At 47.6% G+C, this 16,938-nt stretch overlaps 2 protein-coding genes across 2 annotated transcripts; both read right to left on the minus strand.

Moving 5' to 3' along the window:
• Positions 1 to 3,504: 3,504 nt before the first annotated feature.
• On the minus strand, positions 3,505 to 4,962 carry LOC135372460 (tigger transposable element-derived protein 6-like). Its single transcript, XM_064606068.1, has one exon. The coding sequence runs from the start codon at positions 4,960 to 4,962 to the stop codon at positions 3,505 to 3,507; it is 1,458 nt and encodes a 485-aa protein (XP_064462138.1).
• A 1,414-nt stretch (positions 4,963 to 6,376) lies between these two features.
• Positions 6,377 to 7,757, minus strand: LOC135372462 (uncharacterized). The gene is made up of 3 exons (XM_064606069.1): positions 7,228 to 7,757; positions 6,485 to 6,603; positions 6,377 to 6,384 (listed from the first exon to the last, which is right to left on the minus strand). Exons 1-3 carry the CDS (start codon positions 7,755 to 7,757, stop codon positions 6,377 to 6,379), a joined length of 657 nt encoding a protein of 218 aa, XP_064462139.1.
• Positions 7,758 to 16,938: the final 9,181 nt, after the last annotated feature.

Raw genomic sequence — 16,938 nt, forward strand, 5'->3', positions numbered from 1 at the left:
TCGCGTTGTTCATGTGCAGGATCATATCGAGAAAAAAGCATTTGCATGAAAATCCATGCTCTATTCATGACAATAATCTAACCATCATAGCAAGCCTATTAGAGCAGTGTTTACAATCATCCAAAACGTTTTCATTTTGGCAAAGAAGGATTATGCATTATACACATGCATCACACTCAGTCATCAGAATATCTTGAATCACAACATAGTTAGGCTCTTTGTTGTGGCTTCTCCTGGTGGCACACCCAGCTGTCTGGCTCGGCACTGGTGTGCTAAGTGGCACTCAGTTTGCCCTCTCTGGGCACACCTCTTAGCTCTTGAAATGTGTCACCCTGACAATGGCTCCCTTCGTGAGGAAGGAGTTTACTTCCTGAGTGATTAAGGCCTGCTGATCCTCTGCAGATAGAAGGGGGCACGGAGAAGTGTGTCGAATGGGGTTTGTTGATCCAGCGTATAGCCCTGAACTGAGTGCAGAACACATGGGTCTATTGTGAGAGTCTCCCATGCATGCAAGGCCTGCTGGAGGGAGTGATGTGAGGTGTGAAACAGTGCTTACCTCTGCTTCTGTAGAAGCCCTGCCCTCGGGAACCACTAGCCTGAGGGAGAACCAGCTGGAAGGGCCGTTGGGGTCGAGCCTCTTGGTCTGCATGTAGGCCATGAGCCCTCTTTACTGCTGAAGCACCTGTAGTGTGGACGGCCGACCTCTTCACAGATGTCCGTATCGCAGTGTCTAACGAATGCAAAACCTTGGGCATTATCTTGCAGGCGTGCAAGATACGCCTTGCCAAACAGCCGACCCAGATCCTCCCCTGTTGGCTCAGGAAGCGTCTCTGTCAAGGAGCGGAAGGCCCTCGGGAAGTTGTCCAGGGCAGATTCCCTCCGCTCAGTCAATGTCAAGGTGTGTGGACTAGCAGGCACAGGGTCGCGCCAACATGCTTTCCTACTGCAGTCTTGAAGGGTGGGCCTTCTATGGACGCTGTGAGCAGTGATGCCAGGGGCCAGGTCACTGAGAGGATTGCAATCTGCAGGACCCGGAGGTTCTGCTCCCCGGATGGCACAAGCTCGGCTGGCACCAAACTCTTTGATTTCACGGTCCAGTGCCGGAGGCTGGACGAAAACCACGCCCAGATCCGGGGAATCTTCCCACGCACACTGATAACGGCCGCGGCTTTTCTTGATTTTTCGGGTGATTACATTACATCTTCCCCCCCTAAATGCCCAGCTAGCTCAGTCGGTAGAGCACAAGACTCTTAATCACTGGGTCGTGGGTTCGAGCCCCACGTTGGGTGCCAGTTTTGTGGGATCCTTGGCCCACAAACCCGGGGTGGTTCCGGATCCGACCCGCCGCAACCCCGAGGAACACGAGCACAGCAGCGAACGAGAAACAAGGTTTATTCTCTTACATTGAGTCCACCGTGTATTCCACCCCACCGCCCACGAAACACACCACAGCAGCGCCCACCAAATCCAGGCATAGAAGAAGCCGCTTACACTCGCGTACATTGCCCTTGGGCGGGAGCGTATCTCTGTGCTGCACACTGATAACAACCGCGGCTCGCAGCTTTTCTTGATTGTTCGGGTGATTACACCACAGTACAAATAGTGCTAAGTTGAGAAGAGTGGTGCCGAACATAATTGCAGCCTACGAGATTACCTGCACTTTTCTACGTGCAGGGTTTTGAGAGGTGAACCAGATTTTTCGAAATCACACCTCTGGTAGCATATCTCAGCATGCTAAAAATGCAAGTTTTTCGGGCACGCTGGTCATTCTTGGTTTATTCCAACATGCCGAGAAATGTGCGGCCATACATAGGTACTCCTATTACTTACCTTGTGTGAATTAATTGTGAAATATGTATCTCCATGCACTTCATCTCAAATATGTCACAGTCCCATTTGCAACTCATTGAAACTCAGAAAGAGTAAATAAAACCTGAAACCTATGTTTTCAGGCATGTCTTTGTGGACATGCAACAAACTTAACAATCACTCTAAAAACGATAAATGCCCAGTGCAAGGGGACAACAAAAAAGGACGGAAAACGAGACTGTACAGTCAAAGCCCTTTACAACGAACTCCACGGGGCCGCGGGAAATATTTGTTGTAAAGGTGACTTCGTTAAAAAGGAATGTGCATCAATATTATAGTCTAGGCTGTCCGCACGAGTCACGATGCTATTATATGTGTGTGTAAACGGACGTGGACGGAAGTGGCGTGAACGAACACGGGGTCGTAACCAAAATGAAGCTTTAGGTATACTACTTCCATTCACAACTTCCTTCACAACACGTCAATATTTCAACGGAATTTCTGAACACGAGCTTTACGTTCTACCTGCAGCATGGCGTATTACGAACATAGGTCGGCGCGATCATGATCGCGGCAGCCTTGCCAGTGCTTCGTGATCGCACTCATGATCGCGATCATCAGGCTTTGATAAGGCATTGCGATCATGATTGCGCCGACCTATGACCACGAACCACAAGGACGGACATGTCGTAAAGGTTTGTTTACGTTACGCTTCGGGGAACCGATGAGCAGCGTCGCCATCATCGCGGGCAATGAGGTTCTGGTTTCGGAATGCCAAGCACCGTAAAGCGATCCCTACGACTGTCAAAACTGCAAATTCTAGCAGCCTAACCACACCCAGTTATGAACTCAGACAGCTTACAACTAGGGCCTGACTTTTTAGGGTTAAACCCGTATCCGCCCGATATTTACCCCCCGAACGAAATCTGTAAAATTCGGGTTTAACCCGAATCTACCCGAAAACATCCGGGTCGCGTGGCACACTCATAAGCGTGCATTAAAATAAAGTTTGATAATGTCGCTAAACGTTAGTTCCATGTTAAGACAAATTTTTATTAAACAAAAAAAAAATCACCCGAATACACCCGAATTCCTGACGACAGAATATGCCGTAACGGGATTTAACCCGAATACACCCGAATTCTCGAATGAAAAATATCACCCGATATTTACCCCCCGAATTTGGCCAAAAATAAAACCCGAAAAAGTCAGGCCCTACTTACAACATGCGTAGGTATAAGGAAACAGCAATTTATTTATCTATCGTATCCCCTTATCTTATCTATCGTATCTTATCTATCGTATTCCCTTTCAAGCTTGGCCCGGTCTTTTAGGAACGTTGACAGTGTGGATGCGCTGATTCCGAACTCCCTGGCTACGTCGCATTTCTTTCTTCCGGTGTCAACCGCGTTCAAAACAGCCATTTTCTCCTCCAGGGAGAACTGCTTTCGTGTCGTGGACGCTTTCTTTGTAGCCATCGCGGACGACTGGTGATCTCTGGCAGACTAGCCTTATGAACACCAGTCAGCTTCTCCCCCTTTTTAACATGCCCGAAAGGGTGATTAACCTTCATCTCCAGCACGTGTTATGCCCCATTCAGCCCGGTCAGTACCCCCCCCCCAAGCAGTCAAAATTCCAAAACCCGCTGTGGACTCTTCTTTTTGCTATTCATATACGGTCATCTCCAATAGTGACTCAGAAGGGCACATGACCTCCGCCCGCGTCTTCCGCTAATCCGTTGTCGCTCCCGTCATCTGCCGTACCCCGCAGGCCTGCGACGATGTCTTCATCCCGCAACTCTTCTGTACACACCGCGGACGAATCTGCGGTCAGGAAGTCATGTAGCTCGATGTCTAGGGGTACGCCGCCGCCTTCTCTCAGTGCCTGCCACTGGTGCACAAGGGCAGGCGCGGCGTCTTCGCTTTCTTCCAACTCGTCGGAGCCCCTATTTTCTTCACTGAATCTGTGGTAGAATCCAGCCTTGCGGAAGGAATTGACGACTACCTCGCGTTTCACGCTCTGCCACACTACTGCGAGCATCTCGAGGGCCTGGATCGCATTCACCTTCGTTTCCCTTTCAAGGCGAATGTCCAACAGGAGTTTATCGACGACTCGCGCACGGTATCTACACTTCATACTGTTTATTATTCCTTGGTCCAAGGGCTGGATAAGGGAAGTGCAGTTCGGGGGAAGGAAACGGATTTCCACGTGCGTGAGACTCACGTCCTCGATGTGATGCGCGGAGCAGTTGTCAAGCAACAGACAGACATGCTTGCCTTTCTTAGCCATGTCTCGGTCGAAGTCCGTCACCCACTCCCGAAAGATCACTCGAGACATCCATGCTTTAGTGTTGGAAGTATACTTCACCGGGATTCTTTTTCCTTTGAAGCAGTGCGGTTTTTTGCTTTTCCCTATAACCAGAGGAGCACGCTTGTCTGTTCCGTCCATGTTCACACAGAGCAAAACAGAAAAGCGTTGCTTGCTGTGTTTTCCGCCTTCGCAACGCTCCCCCTTGAGCATGAGGGTACGCTTTGGAAGCATTTGATAAAACAATGCTGTTTCATCAGCGTTGTAGACGTGCTCCGGGGCGTATTTTTCTAGGATAGTAGTCAGGTGCTCTTCAAGCCACGATGCGGCCCCCGAGGCGTCAGCGGACGCAGCCTCACCACGCAAAACCCTTGACACTATCGCGTGCCTCCTCTTGGACTTTTCGAGCCAACCGCTGCTAGCCTTAAAGTTATCGGAGCCGAGCATGTTCGCAAAATTTATAGCTTGACGCTGCACAATGGCTCCCGTAAGCGGAACCCCTTTCGCCAACATCTCCATAAACCACGTGAAGGTTGCCTTGTCTACGTCTTCATACGTTGCAAGCTTCAGTCTCTTCCGTGAAGTGCTGGTTCCCGAAGCAACAGCCGCAAAGATGCTGTCCTTGGATTTCAAAATCGTAGACAACGAATTCGCTGGAATGCCATACCTCGCCGCGACATCCTTCTTCCTTTCGCCGTTGGCCACAGCGTTGATGATTTCCACGCGTGATACCACACGTGATACCAAGCGTGATAACATTTCCACGCGTGATTTCCAAGCGTCCATTGAAAGCGTCTTCCGCTTGCGCACGTTGCTAGCGGAAGGCGGGAGCCATCCGGGAGCCATCTTACGATGTGGAGTAAGTCACACCAGAAGAAAGAATGCACGTGGGGAAGATGGGAGAGCGGGGACGGGGAAGCAGGAGAGAGTGCAGCCCCCTTTCCTCCTCTGCTTTTGGCCTTGGATGATAAGAGGCGTCGTATTCGCGGTACAAAGGCGCGCTCTTGTTCTTTGTTCTCCGCGCGGGAGGTTTCGTAACATGGAGAGCTCGGGTCAAGTACCTTCGTTATACGGGTCACACGAATACACTGCACCGTATGGAAGCTAAACGCGGGCTTCAGGAAACTTCGCTACATGGAGAAATTCGTTGCATGGAGACTTCGTTACATCGAGGTTTAACTGTATACTCGATGCAAGCGTGATCGTCCAGTCCGCATCTTCTGGCCTTGGCGAGTTTGTCGTAGAAGTAGATCTCGATGGTTTCGTCCCGTTTTCTTTTTTGGGCCTCCATTTCCCGCAGTAGCTGTTGAAAACTTGCACTTGATGGAAACGCTTCTCGAAGCTTGCTTTTCCACTCTACCCATGTATATTGCATTGTTGTGAGTCCATCATACCACCTTCTCGCAACTCCTTCCAACTTCGAAAGCGCAAAGCAAGAAGTTTGTTTATCATTCCAGCCGTAAGCCGCCGCGAGTCCGTCTACCTTGTTGACCCACGCTTCCACCGTCGGCTGAGTATTCGTAGCAGGATCATATGTCAGTATAAGGTTCGCGCTCGCTGAAGCGAGGTACCTGACCGGTGATGACTCATCACTGGCAACAGTACGTTGTGGTGGCCGGGGTGATTCGTAGAGTTGTCGAGCCCCGTCCATAGCTTCTCTAACCGCTGCTTGCACTGCGGCTTGCATAAGTGACTGAATATCAAAAACGTCCGCGTTGTTGCCGTTGTTCGGTGCTCTTGTCCTAGCATCAACGTTGCTGTGGTGTCCGATGCGTGTCGTGCTGTGAAGCCCACTTGACGGTGTTGCCTCGCTGTCCGCGCCCTATTCTCCATTCGTGTGGCTGCTAACGACTTGTACGTTGTCGTCGGCTACGTTCGCCAGGTTTTGGTCAACAGTAGTGCTGGATCCTGTCGGCGTCCCGTCGATCGTTCGCGGAGCGTCCACGTTACGTGATGCACGGCGCGTGAGCATACTTTGCAATCCAACTCAATCAAAGCCCACCTTGTTCTGAGGATGAAAATGGAGAGTCGATCCCACTTCTGATTTCTGTAGGCTTCAAACGAGTTGGATTTATTTGTCTTGCATTACACACACATATATGAGTAGATTAACCTAGAGTATGCATAGAGCGTTGCTGCGCGCGATCATCTTCTGTCCGTTGCTCCTGGGGAAGTGTGTGCTCTCCCTCTCCCTGTAACATGGTTGCCAACCTATAAGCGTGAAACCAAAACTAAGTCTTGTATTTTGCCTATAGTATCTTCATCGATCTGCAGGGAGCGGTGGCAAGAAAACATAGCATTAGCAATATTATGGGCTCCTGCCTAGACTGAATGAGCAGAAAACTCGAGAATGACAAGCGGAACTTACCCAATGCGCAGTCACTCCCGTGAAACTTTCGGTCGAAGTGGCACCTCCCAGGGCTTCCCAGGGTGATGTACCTGAACCGATACCGGTGATCCACTAACACAAGGAGTATGATGCTGTACCTGCATGGAAAAAGAGCACAGATAAAATTGCATGCATATTAGTTCAATAGGACGAGTAACAGTCAATTTGAAATAAGTCTGGGATGAAAAAAAAAACGAACAGTCTTAAAGGGGTTGGGACAGTTTCATAAACGTGACTCTACACCATGGACCCATTGTACTGCATGCCAAAACACTTGAGGAAAAAATAATTATTTTTCTACGTGTCGTAGGGAATTGCCTCAGAACGAGAGCGACCAATATTTCAAATAGAGTCTATTCCGTTGCCTCACTGGCAGCAGCTTGGGCTGTGATGTCAGAGCAGCATGAGTGAGTCTCGGCATCTGCGGTGTCCATTTTCTCTGCTTCTATTACCCTCTTCGCCATGAAACTTTCAATGCTGGTTCATGTCGATGCAACGAACCGTCCTTTGCATATATCTGTGATAACTTGTCGCAACCCCTTTAACTTCAAAGTCTTACAATTTACATGCTGATACACTTTAATCATTCTTTTTGTGCTGTAATCCTAGTATGTGATTGTATAGTTTCAATCAGCCCTACATAGTAATTATCTGTGCACTCTACACACAGAGATGTGGTATTAAAACACGAAATTGATAAAGAAAGGTGCTACGTAACTTACCACCCCTTGTAGTTGTGGTAGTCAACTGCATGGAGCTTTGGGGGGGAGACGGGAAAGTGGCAGCTGTCCAGCGCGCCGACAGCATGTGAAAAGCCGCTGAGAGCAAAGAACTTTCGCATATGAGACTCCATCTCATCAGGCCGCACCATGCGTAGCCACTCACTTTCGAGGTGCTCAATCACTGCACCACAAAACTCCCTGAATATTGTGTTCACTGTTGATCGACCAACGCCGAATAAATGTGCAATTGTCCTGTCCTCTGCTGTCGAGCACAGCCCGTAAAGACCGACAGCAACCCGTTTCTCGAGCGATATTGCTCCTCGCATGTTCGTATCTTCACGCTTGAGACTTTTTAGTGATTCAAGAAGGTACCGGAATGTACTTGGTGAAACACGCAGGGCCTGCTTGAAATGGAAGTCCCCCAAATGCGACAACGTATCCTTGAACCACCTTTCGTTGCGTTCAAAGGCCCACCGTTTTCGATGCACTCTCGGAACACAATCGGCGATCACGGCGGCTATTGTGAACATGTTGGCATGTAGCTGGTCCTCAATATGCCTTGAAATTCGTGCCCCTTTCCTCTATGTCCATGTCTAGATCAAAATGCATTTCGTCACGCATTTCGTTATGGTGCCGCCTAGCTCGCAAGTACAGCAGCGCCGATACAAGATGTTTCTTGCGTTCATCAAGCATTCTTGGGGGATCGTCGCAAACGTGGTTGCCATGTTCGCACGTGGATTTTGGATTTGCTTCATACTTGTTCTGACATGTGCCAGTTGGACACAATTATTTATTTTGTAAATTTTTTCTATCGTTTCTACAGAGACAAAACTCATCTCATGGCATAAATCATGGTGAATTACTTGATGGAGCGTCGAAGTTCCACCTGTTCTATCGTCATCGCTATCATCCCTTAGTGACACTTAGGTACTTATGTCGTGTAGCAAGCCAGCGCCTCCTCTATTACTCAACGCCTCTCCATTTGGTCAGAGATGCCGTACTGCGCATGCGTATTAGTTCACGTTCTCTCGTTTGACGGCGCCACTACCCTACACCCAGGTCTGACGTGCGCTGATGTCACCTGCCACACATGTTCGTGTTTTGATGTTTTCTTTGTAATCACTCATGAGGAAGTGCTTGCTGCACACAACGGAACAGTTGGAAGTAGTGTTCGGCTCCCAATCTTTCCTCGCTATCACTTTCTACCACTTCTTTCGTAACGCGCGATCCGCAGGCACCTCGTGAAACGATACCCCTTGCTCCTTTTTCTTGGTCTCAGAGGTAAACAAATGGCAGAAAGTAGTACGCAGTACCGCATTTTTCGAAACGTTCGGAACCGCGCTTATCAAAACCAGACGAGTGCGTAGCAGACGACAAGGGGTATAGGGAAGTGGCGCCCTCTACGTGCCCTCTGCGGGAAAGTGAAGCGACTCGGCGCATCTGCATATGGACAGGCATTGAATAATAGAGGAGGCACTGAGCAAGCACGTAGTGAAAGTGAACTTCGCTCGGGTGAAGTGCACTTCCCGAAAATGACACTAAATTAGTCCGTCTGAGAGTGGTATAAGTGCGTACTTGCTATGCGAATGCACATGTTCTGCTAAAGATCGACAAAGCTTCTTCGTTCGCAATTGGAACTGTACCAGGAGGGACCTCCGACCTATCAAATTTTGAGTCGCAAGCTTGCAATACAGTGGCCTCAGTGGCGGCTCTGACAAGGTGCTGTTACACCCCTATGGTAACCCGTACGTATAATCAGTAAATCTGAAAAGTCATTTGTGATGATGCAAGAACCGCTCACGGCAGCCGCTTTCGGGGAAATATCAGGTCGCACTCGGTAATGGCAAGTTTAAATAGGAGTAATATTCAGCACAATCTAGCTACATGAAAACAGATGTCAGGAAGTGACAAACACAGATATTCGAACTGCAACATTGTATTCATCAGGCTTACTCATATATATACCGTATTTGATCGCATATAATGCTATGTGACATTTTTCACTGTCCCACGGAAGAAAATGCTAATACGAACCCGCAAGTAGTGTGATACAGGACATACTCGTGCTCGGTCATTTTCAAGCTACAACTGTCTCGTAGAACGCGTGATGCAACACACAGGCAAATGCCATTATAAGTGTGCGCTTTGTTCGAAAACATTTCTGAGAAAAGCGACATGAGCAGTCACCTCCACCATCATGCGTATAATGCATCATAATTATGTTGCACCTCTCTGCATGTTCCTTTCTTTTCTCTGTCCTGAAAGCTTGTCCTAAAAGCTTGTCCTGAAAACTTGTCCTGAAAACCTTTTCATATAAGCAGTGGTAACTGCATGGTAAGTATAAGAGATAATTCTGTGATGCAGGAAACCTTCGGCATAACAGAATTTTCTAGATATCCTTGTTTGAGTTAACGAGGTTTTACTGTAATCTGAACGCTGCACCGTGGTTGGCAGGACGCTATCAAAATGGGGATCATCGATCTCGTCCACAGCCTTATCCCACAACGCCTCACTGTTCACTATGTCCATGAAACCGCAGTGCTGAAAGTAGTTTCATGAGACCACAGAGGCTAAACACGCAAAGACGTGCAAACACGTGTTCACGTTCTTTATGCTGAATGCCGAAGAACAGGCACCATGTGACGCCAATGATCATAACGATGGCGATGGGTGCTTTGTTGGTTTACTTTGCTGTTGTTTACTCGCACCACCACTCGACTGGTGTTGTCACGTTTCCTCTTGACTCTGTAACTTGACTCTGTGACCCCGCAAGCAAATGTCCAGAGCTCCAAATTATCCATAATCAGTCCGAATGCTTCCGAATTAGCAAGTGTCCATTCCTATACTTTTGTATGCATGATTGTCAGGACCATGCAGGCAGTCCGGATTTCCGAATTTTTTTAGGTTGAATTAACAAGGTTCTACTGTAGCTCTCCTTCACTGCCCGTCTTGCAAGCTGAATATAAAAGACAACTCTTCTTACATGCTCCTCGTCCACAGATAATTCATTGCATTGTCACACGCAACTGTCTGCCAACTCACATTTTCGATGGCACGGTGGTTTGCAACAAGCTTTCGCACCAGCACAAAATCCTATCGAGCATGTGCAACTCTGAGTCGAGCTATCTGCCTTTCATCATCAAAATGCATGCCAGAACCGACATCGTAGAATAACAGAAAAAAAAGACTTGATGGCGAGAGAATAATATGTCAAGGGAGCAACTTGTCTTACTGCTCGAGAGTTCCTTCAAAGTTGTGCATATCTGATCGCCGTCAGTGATGTGCGGATAAATGCACCACATTCATGCTGTCTTGAAAATGCCTCCTTAATTTGTGTTAAATGAAAAAGTGGAATTGGTAAGAGGCGAAAGGCTATGTCAGAGGTAGTTTATACCAATTATTCGCAGAACTTTAAATATGCGGTACTGCAGTGCGTCATCTTTGGGGTTTCCCACATTGAACTTGTGGCAAGAAGCTAACAGAAGGTGTCACATATGGGTAGTAAGCGTTTTCAATCCTCTTAAGCCCTTCTGACTCGGAGGGCTACGTTGAGGGGCCCTTACTCAGCTGGTATCTGGGTCATCGTTGAATTGCCTTGCCTCCCATCATTCTTGTCTCCACATCGCCAGACTAGACATCATGGCAGCTTCGTACTTTTAGACTTATCACTGAAATGTCCTTGCTCCGGTACTTCAAGCCAACATCGCATCCTTCTCCTCCTTCAACTAGCGACTGCGTGCACAGACAGCCCAACACTGCTCTACTCTTTACGGTAGACGACAGGTAAACTTTTTCTTCTGCCAATGACGATGTGTCAACAAAGTCGTCGACTGGCACAACCAAAAGTGTAGATGTGGCAAACACAATAACTACGGTCTTGTAGTCAGCTGCAAGATTGCGAGGTACACTGTAGGAAATAGCAGTCAAGCGGCAGCTACAAAGTTTTCATCTGAGCTAGGTAGGACCGTCAACGAAGGTTCATGATTCGTCAACACAGGGACGCGAAAACAGTTGACTAACTAAACAGACAAAGAGAAATAGTCACGTGGGTGCATGAGTGAGACAAGGAACACTTCGAAATTTTCTTGGTGAGAAAAGTTCATGATTATCTTCTGTTTCTGCTCATTAAAATTAAGCAGCATCAGGCTTTGTTGGAGAGCATGCATGTGACTCACTGAGTCTCCTTTGCCTTCTTCAAGGCTTAAGAAAAAACTGGAAGATTGAACACATTCATGATCTCTATTGCAGATGGCCACAATATCATTTCCTCAACTTGCTCATCCACTTCGTTGTTGGTAGGTCCATCATCTTTTGTGGGTTCTTGTCACACGGATAGCTTCGCAATGATGTTCTTGTCTGTTATAACCCCGTGCAATCCTCCGCAGTGCTGTCCATGTCGATGTAGTCTTGCAGCATCTCAAGCATGCCTGAAGGAACAATCTTTTGTGCCCAGGCGTCTCCATTTGCCTCCTGCAAACTGTCACCCGTGCTTGAGGAACTTTGGGCAACGAATCCGCAGTGTCAGAAGCAATTTGTGATCGTTACTGTAGTGATCTTCTCCCACACATGCACTGCCATGTGCAACACAGTGAGCGATGTCACGGTGTAGTTCCGACTACCCCCACACAAGATGATCTGCACCAGCATATATTGTCTGTAGAAGGACTTCATGTTCCTCATGACACCCAGATGCATCGGCTGCAGGGCTGCTGTTGTGTTAGCTAAAAGGAACACCAGCTCAACAGCCTTCAGCTCCACGTCCACCTTGTGTGAAAAACTATTATTGACAATGAGCAGGACTTTCTCGTTGCTCAGCTCCACCTTCTTACTCCACCTCACCGGCCGCTGCTTAAAGAGCTCGCCATTCCATAGCATATGTCTGTTCCACTGGTGAAAATTGGGCATGTATTTCAGTAGGTTTTTGCCAGGACAATATCGTTCAGTTTCGTGTACGCTGCTGAGTCTAAATAGCAGATGAAGATCATGCTTTAGAAATCAAATTTTCTGTTTAGGACGTGTCTCGCCTTGAGGAAGCCACCTTGTGTGTCGCATTTGTCCATGTGCACGCTACGGAAAAAGTGGATCATCGTGTTCATGTACATCTACAATGTGCTTTGGCTGGGAGGTCCACTTCGGCAAAATTTGTCGTGGGTCCTCTTTACTGGATATACACATACACACCTATACAGGTGACTGTTGACAGTCTTCACCCAGTTACCTAGGGCCCTTACAACTTTTAGTTTGAACACCACAGTGAGTTTCTTCTTGATGGCTACTCGCTCACAGTCAGCAGTCATCGATGCTTCTGTGTTGGCAAGGTACTCTGTTGGCAGAGAACGAATGTTCTTGAAACATTGTGGACTTTCGAACCTCATTTCCAACCGCATTTCACAATGCTGCAGCATTTGGTCGATAAATCACTCAATGTTGTGAACTCACGATGAAGAGGGGTATTAATGAATACACACTGATTCTCAAGTGCTTGGAGGGCTAGCAATATAACGACGTCAGTCAAGGATGACGCTTGGAACTCCGACGCCGTCACAGCCTTCCATCTTCCTTTCTACTGCTGCCGGTACAATGTGGAAGCAGACGTCCTCGTGCCATGCATCCATTGACCGGCACACGCTACATGCACACCTGTTGTAAAAAGCAACACTGTCAAGCAAGGTCATAAACCACCACAACTTATGGTCAACTTACCAATCATTCGAGCTGTCCTGACGCTTTCGTTTGGTTACCACATGGTGACCAACGATGCCAGTTAAGTTCGCGCCTGCCATCATGTGAGGCGCATCGCCGTACGGCTCGGTCCATGTACAGTTCATCATTCTGCATCTCTGTAGAGTCTGAATTTCCCACTCTGAAATAGGCAACAAGTGCTGATATTCTGTGGGCACTTTGAAGTCGTCCATTATTCACCACTCGACAATGACGAAAGCAACAAAAAGAAAAAAAGAAAGAAAACCAGACAGTGTTGACCTCGATAGAAGCACCGTCTCCCCTTTGAACTGTGATGACATCACAGATTACATTTTCTCCTTCTCCTCCTCCTCGCACAACTCCACCCCGCTCTTGACCCTGCAGAGCGAGTCGGGTGGGAACGAACACGACGATTTTTGAGTGTCTTTTTTCCTATGAAAATATTGCGTATAGAGAAAATTTGTTGTGCTAATCGTCAAGTTAAGTTACCTGCTTTCACAACACCTTCAGAACTGAGAATTTTTTTAGATGGCTTTCAGAGCACCTTTGGAGCAATGTTTCCTTCCCCTCGCCTTATTTGGGACATCAAGCATACTTATCCCAGACTGGCATGCATGTTTCCTGTTCTAGAAAGCAGGTGTCCCCCGTTTTTCTTTGAAGCTGTACCCATCTACCCATAACTAACCGAGACCGCAAGCACTGAGTTGATGTATGGGGGGAGTACTGAACGCATGCATTCACAGTTGCAGCGTCCAGCAGATAATAGAAAAGCAAGTGCCACCACCTTCATCACCTCTGGTTACCGGGTATCCACACAAGCGACTTTATCAGGCGAAATGTCAGCAGAGAGTGGCAAGACGGAAAGCTCGAGATACAGCAGATACCAACGAGATATCGCAGAAGAAATGCCAAGACAGTGCCACAAAGTTTGAAAAGTCGGCGGAGAAGTGGTTCAAAAACGCAACGGAGGAGGGAGCTGGTTGCAGCGCAGCCAGCAAGTAGTAGATGATTTTATGGTTGGCATGCCTGTTGGGAGGCGCACGGACAATCTATAGTATACTGCGCTTTCTGATTTCAGAAGAAATGTCCTGTCGAAGTATGGGTGCAAGACAGAAATTCTAGTCGCACTAGCTGTGATACTTGACGAAGAAATCGATTACAACAATGCTAAGAGGCGGAAACAAGAGTAGACTAAAGACTGGCTGCTGAAAAAGCGGTTTGGAATGCAAAGTCATCTAATGCAAAACTTGTCTGACACGGACCCTTTGTCTTTCCACACGTTGCAAGAATGAACAGACACTGCTAAATTCATCGTGCTACGGGCGACACCGTAACTACAGACAAGGCACAACAATGAGGGCCAGCATACTGCCCAGGGATCGACTCCCAGTTACCTTACAGTTTCTTTGTACGGGTGAACGAAACTACTAATAATATTTTCACTGATTTCTGAATCTTCGCGTTTGCTATAAAACTGCTGCGTTCGCCTGTTGGGAAAGCACAGCACCTAGTGCAATGCCGGAGACATCTGTAGCCACTGTTGTGGGTGATCCAGGAGGCGAAATGTCCCAGTACTGGTGTGCTGGCCAATGACTTGCGAATTGTCTGGAAGGCCTGTTCACAGTCCTCGGTCCACTTGTATTCTCCAGATCTGAGGACGACTTGCAGCAGGTAGACTATTTTTGCAAATCCTGGAATGAACTTTCTATAAAATCCAGTGGTCTGAATTCAAGAGAGAGCTGCCTTGGTTGCAGTACTGTGCAGAAGTACTTGGACTTCAGTAGGATCAGGAGATTTCTCAGTGCCAGATATTATGTAGCCTAGGAATTTAAGTCATAAGGAAGTCATGGCGAGGCAACATTTATTTGGTGATATTTTTAGTCCATTTCTCACTACTAACGTGAGCACGTCTCGAAAGAGCCGGAGCAATTCTGGAACATTTTGTGCAAACAATAGGATATCGTCCACGTACAGTAGGGTGCCACACTTTGGGTGGTGGGGTTCAAGGTCCTCCATGGTCTTTGACATAGCCTTCTGAAAGGTTGCGCTCACGTTACGAAGGCCAAACGGCATACGTGTCCACTGATTAGTCCCGTTTACTGACACTGAAAAGAAGCAAACATATATTCTAACCGACGCTCCCCCACATGACGTTATGTCACAGATAACACCTGATGCCAAACACCGATATCACCTGAACCAACAACCTTCCTTTATCACTTTTTCTTGCTTCTTTGTAAGAACAGCAGTGGGGGCACCAACACAATCTCTACCTTGTTCTACGGTGTCTATGGTGTTTGGCATCAAGTGTTATCTGTGACATAACGTTATGTGGGGGGAGCGTTGGTTAGAATATATGTTCGCTTCTTTTCAGTGTCAGTAAACGGTTGAAAGTTGCGTCGTCGCTGTCTCGTTCCCTTCTTTTGTCACCTGGCCAAGGGCTATGTACCAACCGGCCCCATCCACTATGTATCCACTGATGTCCTGCATGAGGTCTTCTCCTCTTGGGCAGGGGCTGGGCAGCTGGTACTGTGAGACGATTTAGAGGGATGTAGCTGACATAAAGTCTCTTTTTGTTGTTACGAGTTACTACTACAGCGGGAAATGCCCAGACATTTGCTGACCTTTCGATTATACCAGTGTATAATTCAACCATATAATACCACACCAGTGGTCAGGAGTCGAGTAGTTGTCTCCAGCGAAAATCTGGCGCCCCATACTTTTCAGTGATGGTCGTGTAGCGAACTTCCTGCTGTTCCTTAGGCAGTGTTGTGATGCGGCGTTTGGAATCATGTCACAGTTGTCGTATTCCATCAGTGTGTGGGGATGTCTCTCACCCGGGAACGCCCTCTCTTAGAGGATGCGTTCCTACTGTCTTCAAAAGTAGAAATGGACACGGACAAGTCCATTAGTGTTGCTACTTGCATGGGCTGTTGACGTCCAGAGCCCTGCAGCATTTCGATGAGTTGGGCGTTTTGCTGAATGCAGGCCGCTAAAAGTGCTGTATTCATTGAAGGTTGCGATGAAGCGGTAACAGAAGGCGTTGAAGCTTGTTCGATGTTCGTGGTGTCTACTTGAGGATTCATCCGCTCAGACTCGATTATTTGGTGTAGACCCCTCACCATTTCGTCTTTAGAACCAGTCGTTTCGATCCAGTTTCGGCTTCAAGTAATCGGCTGTCAAGGCATGCAGTTCATCGGGAGTGGCTTCGAGCCAGTTGAAAAGAGGCATGGTGCTTGGTTAGGCTTAGATGCAAATGTCAAAACTCACTGAAGGCTTTTGAAGGCAGCTATGCGTGACGGGGGTTGGGTGTATTCTGTATGCCGGTGTCAACTGTGCCAGGTGTGGGGCTTCGGCTAGGCGTCGAGGTCGTAGCGGATCGGGTTACTTAACTTATGTTGCAGGCACACCATCAACGTACACATGTGTCTGTCCCTTCTTCTACTCTGCGTTGTTTGGTCTCCTCTGCCCTCTCTTGGGTGCTGATCAAGTTGAGGGCTTGAGTGGACGTTTGGCTCTCATAGGGACAGGTGGCAGCGTGTTCCTCACACATTAAAGCAGAGGTAGTGAATAGTGAAAATTCTTTGCAGGTGAAAGTCAGAGGTCTCAAGTTTTCGGTTTAGGCTGGAACCCGAACCCAAACTTGTCAAGCTGGTCGACAAAACATCTGCATTTTTCACAATATTTTAACAAAGCACCTACACCTACGGCACAGTACGTGGACATTTCACAAGCAGAGGGACAGCACCACTTTACTAGAATGCAAGCCACAAGAGTTTGACACATCTCTCCGTAGAGGGAGCCGATTCTTATGAATCTGTAAATGTGAGATGGTGTATGACTGCAATGAACATGTATGTATGAAAGTGGATATGAACTACAAATAACTATATTCACAGCTCATTTTTATTGGATATAATACATTTACATTTTTTGAGCCTTACAGTACATGACTTTTTTTATCCATCTATTTTTTTTTTCTTGAAGTGTGGCTTTCTTTCGAGGCAC

The sequence above is a fragment of the Ornithodoros turicata genome, unplaced genomic scaffold, assembly GCF_037126465.1.
Source record: "Ornithodoros turicata isolate Travis unplaced genomic scaffold, ASM3712646v1 Chromosome15, whole genome shotgun sequence".
NCBI classification, from domain to species: Eukaryota; Metazoa; Arthropoda; class Arachnida; order Ixodida; family Argasidae; genus Ornithodoros; species Ornithodoros turicata.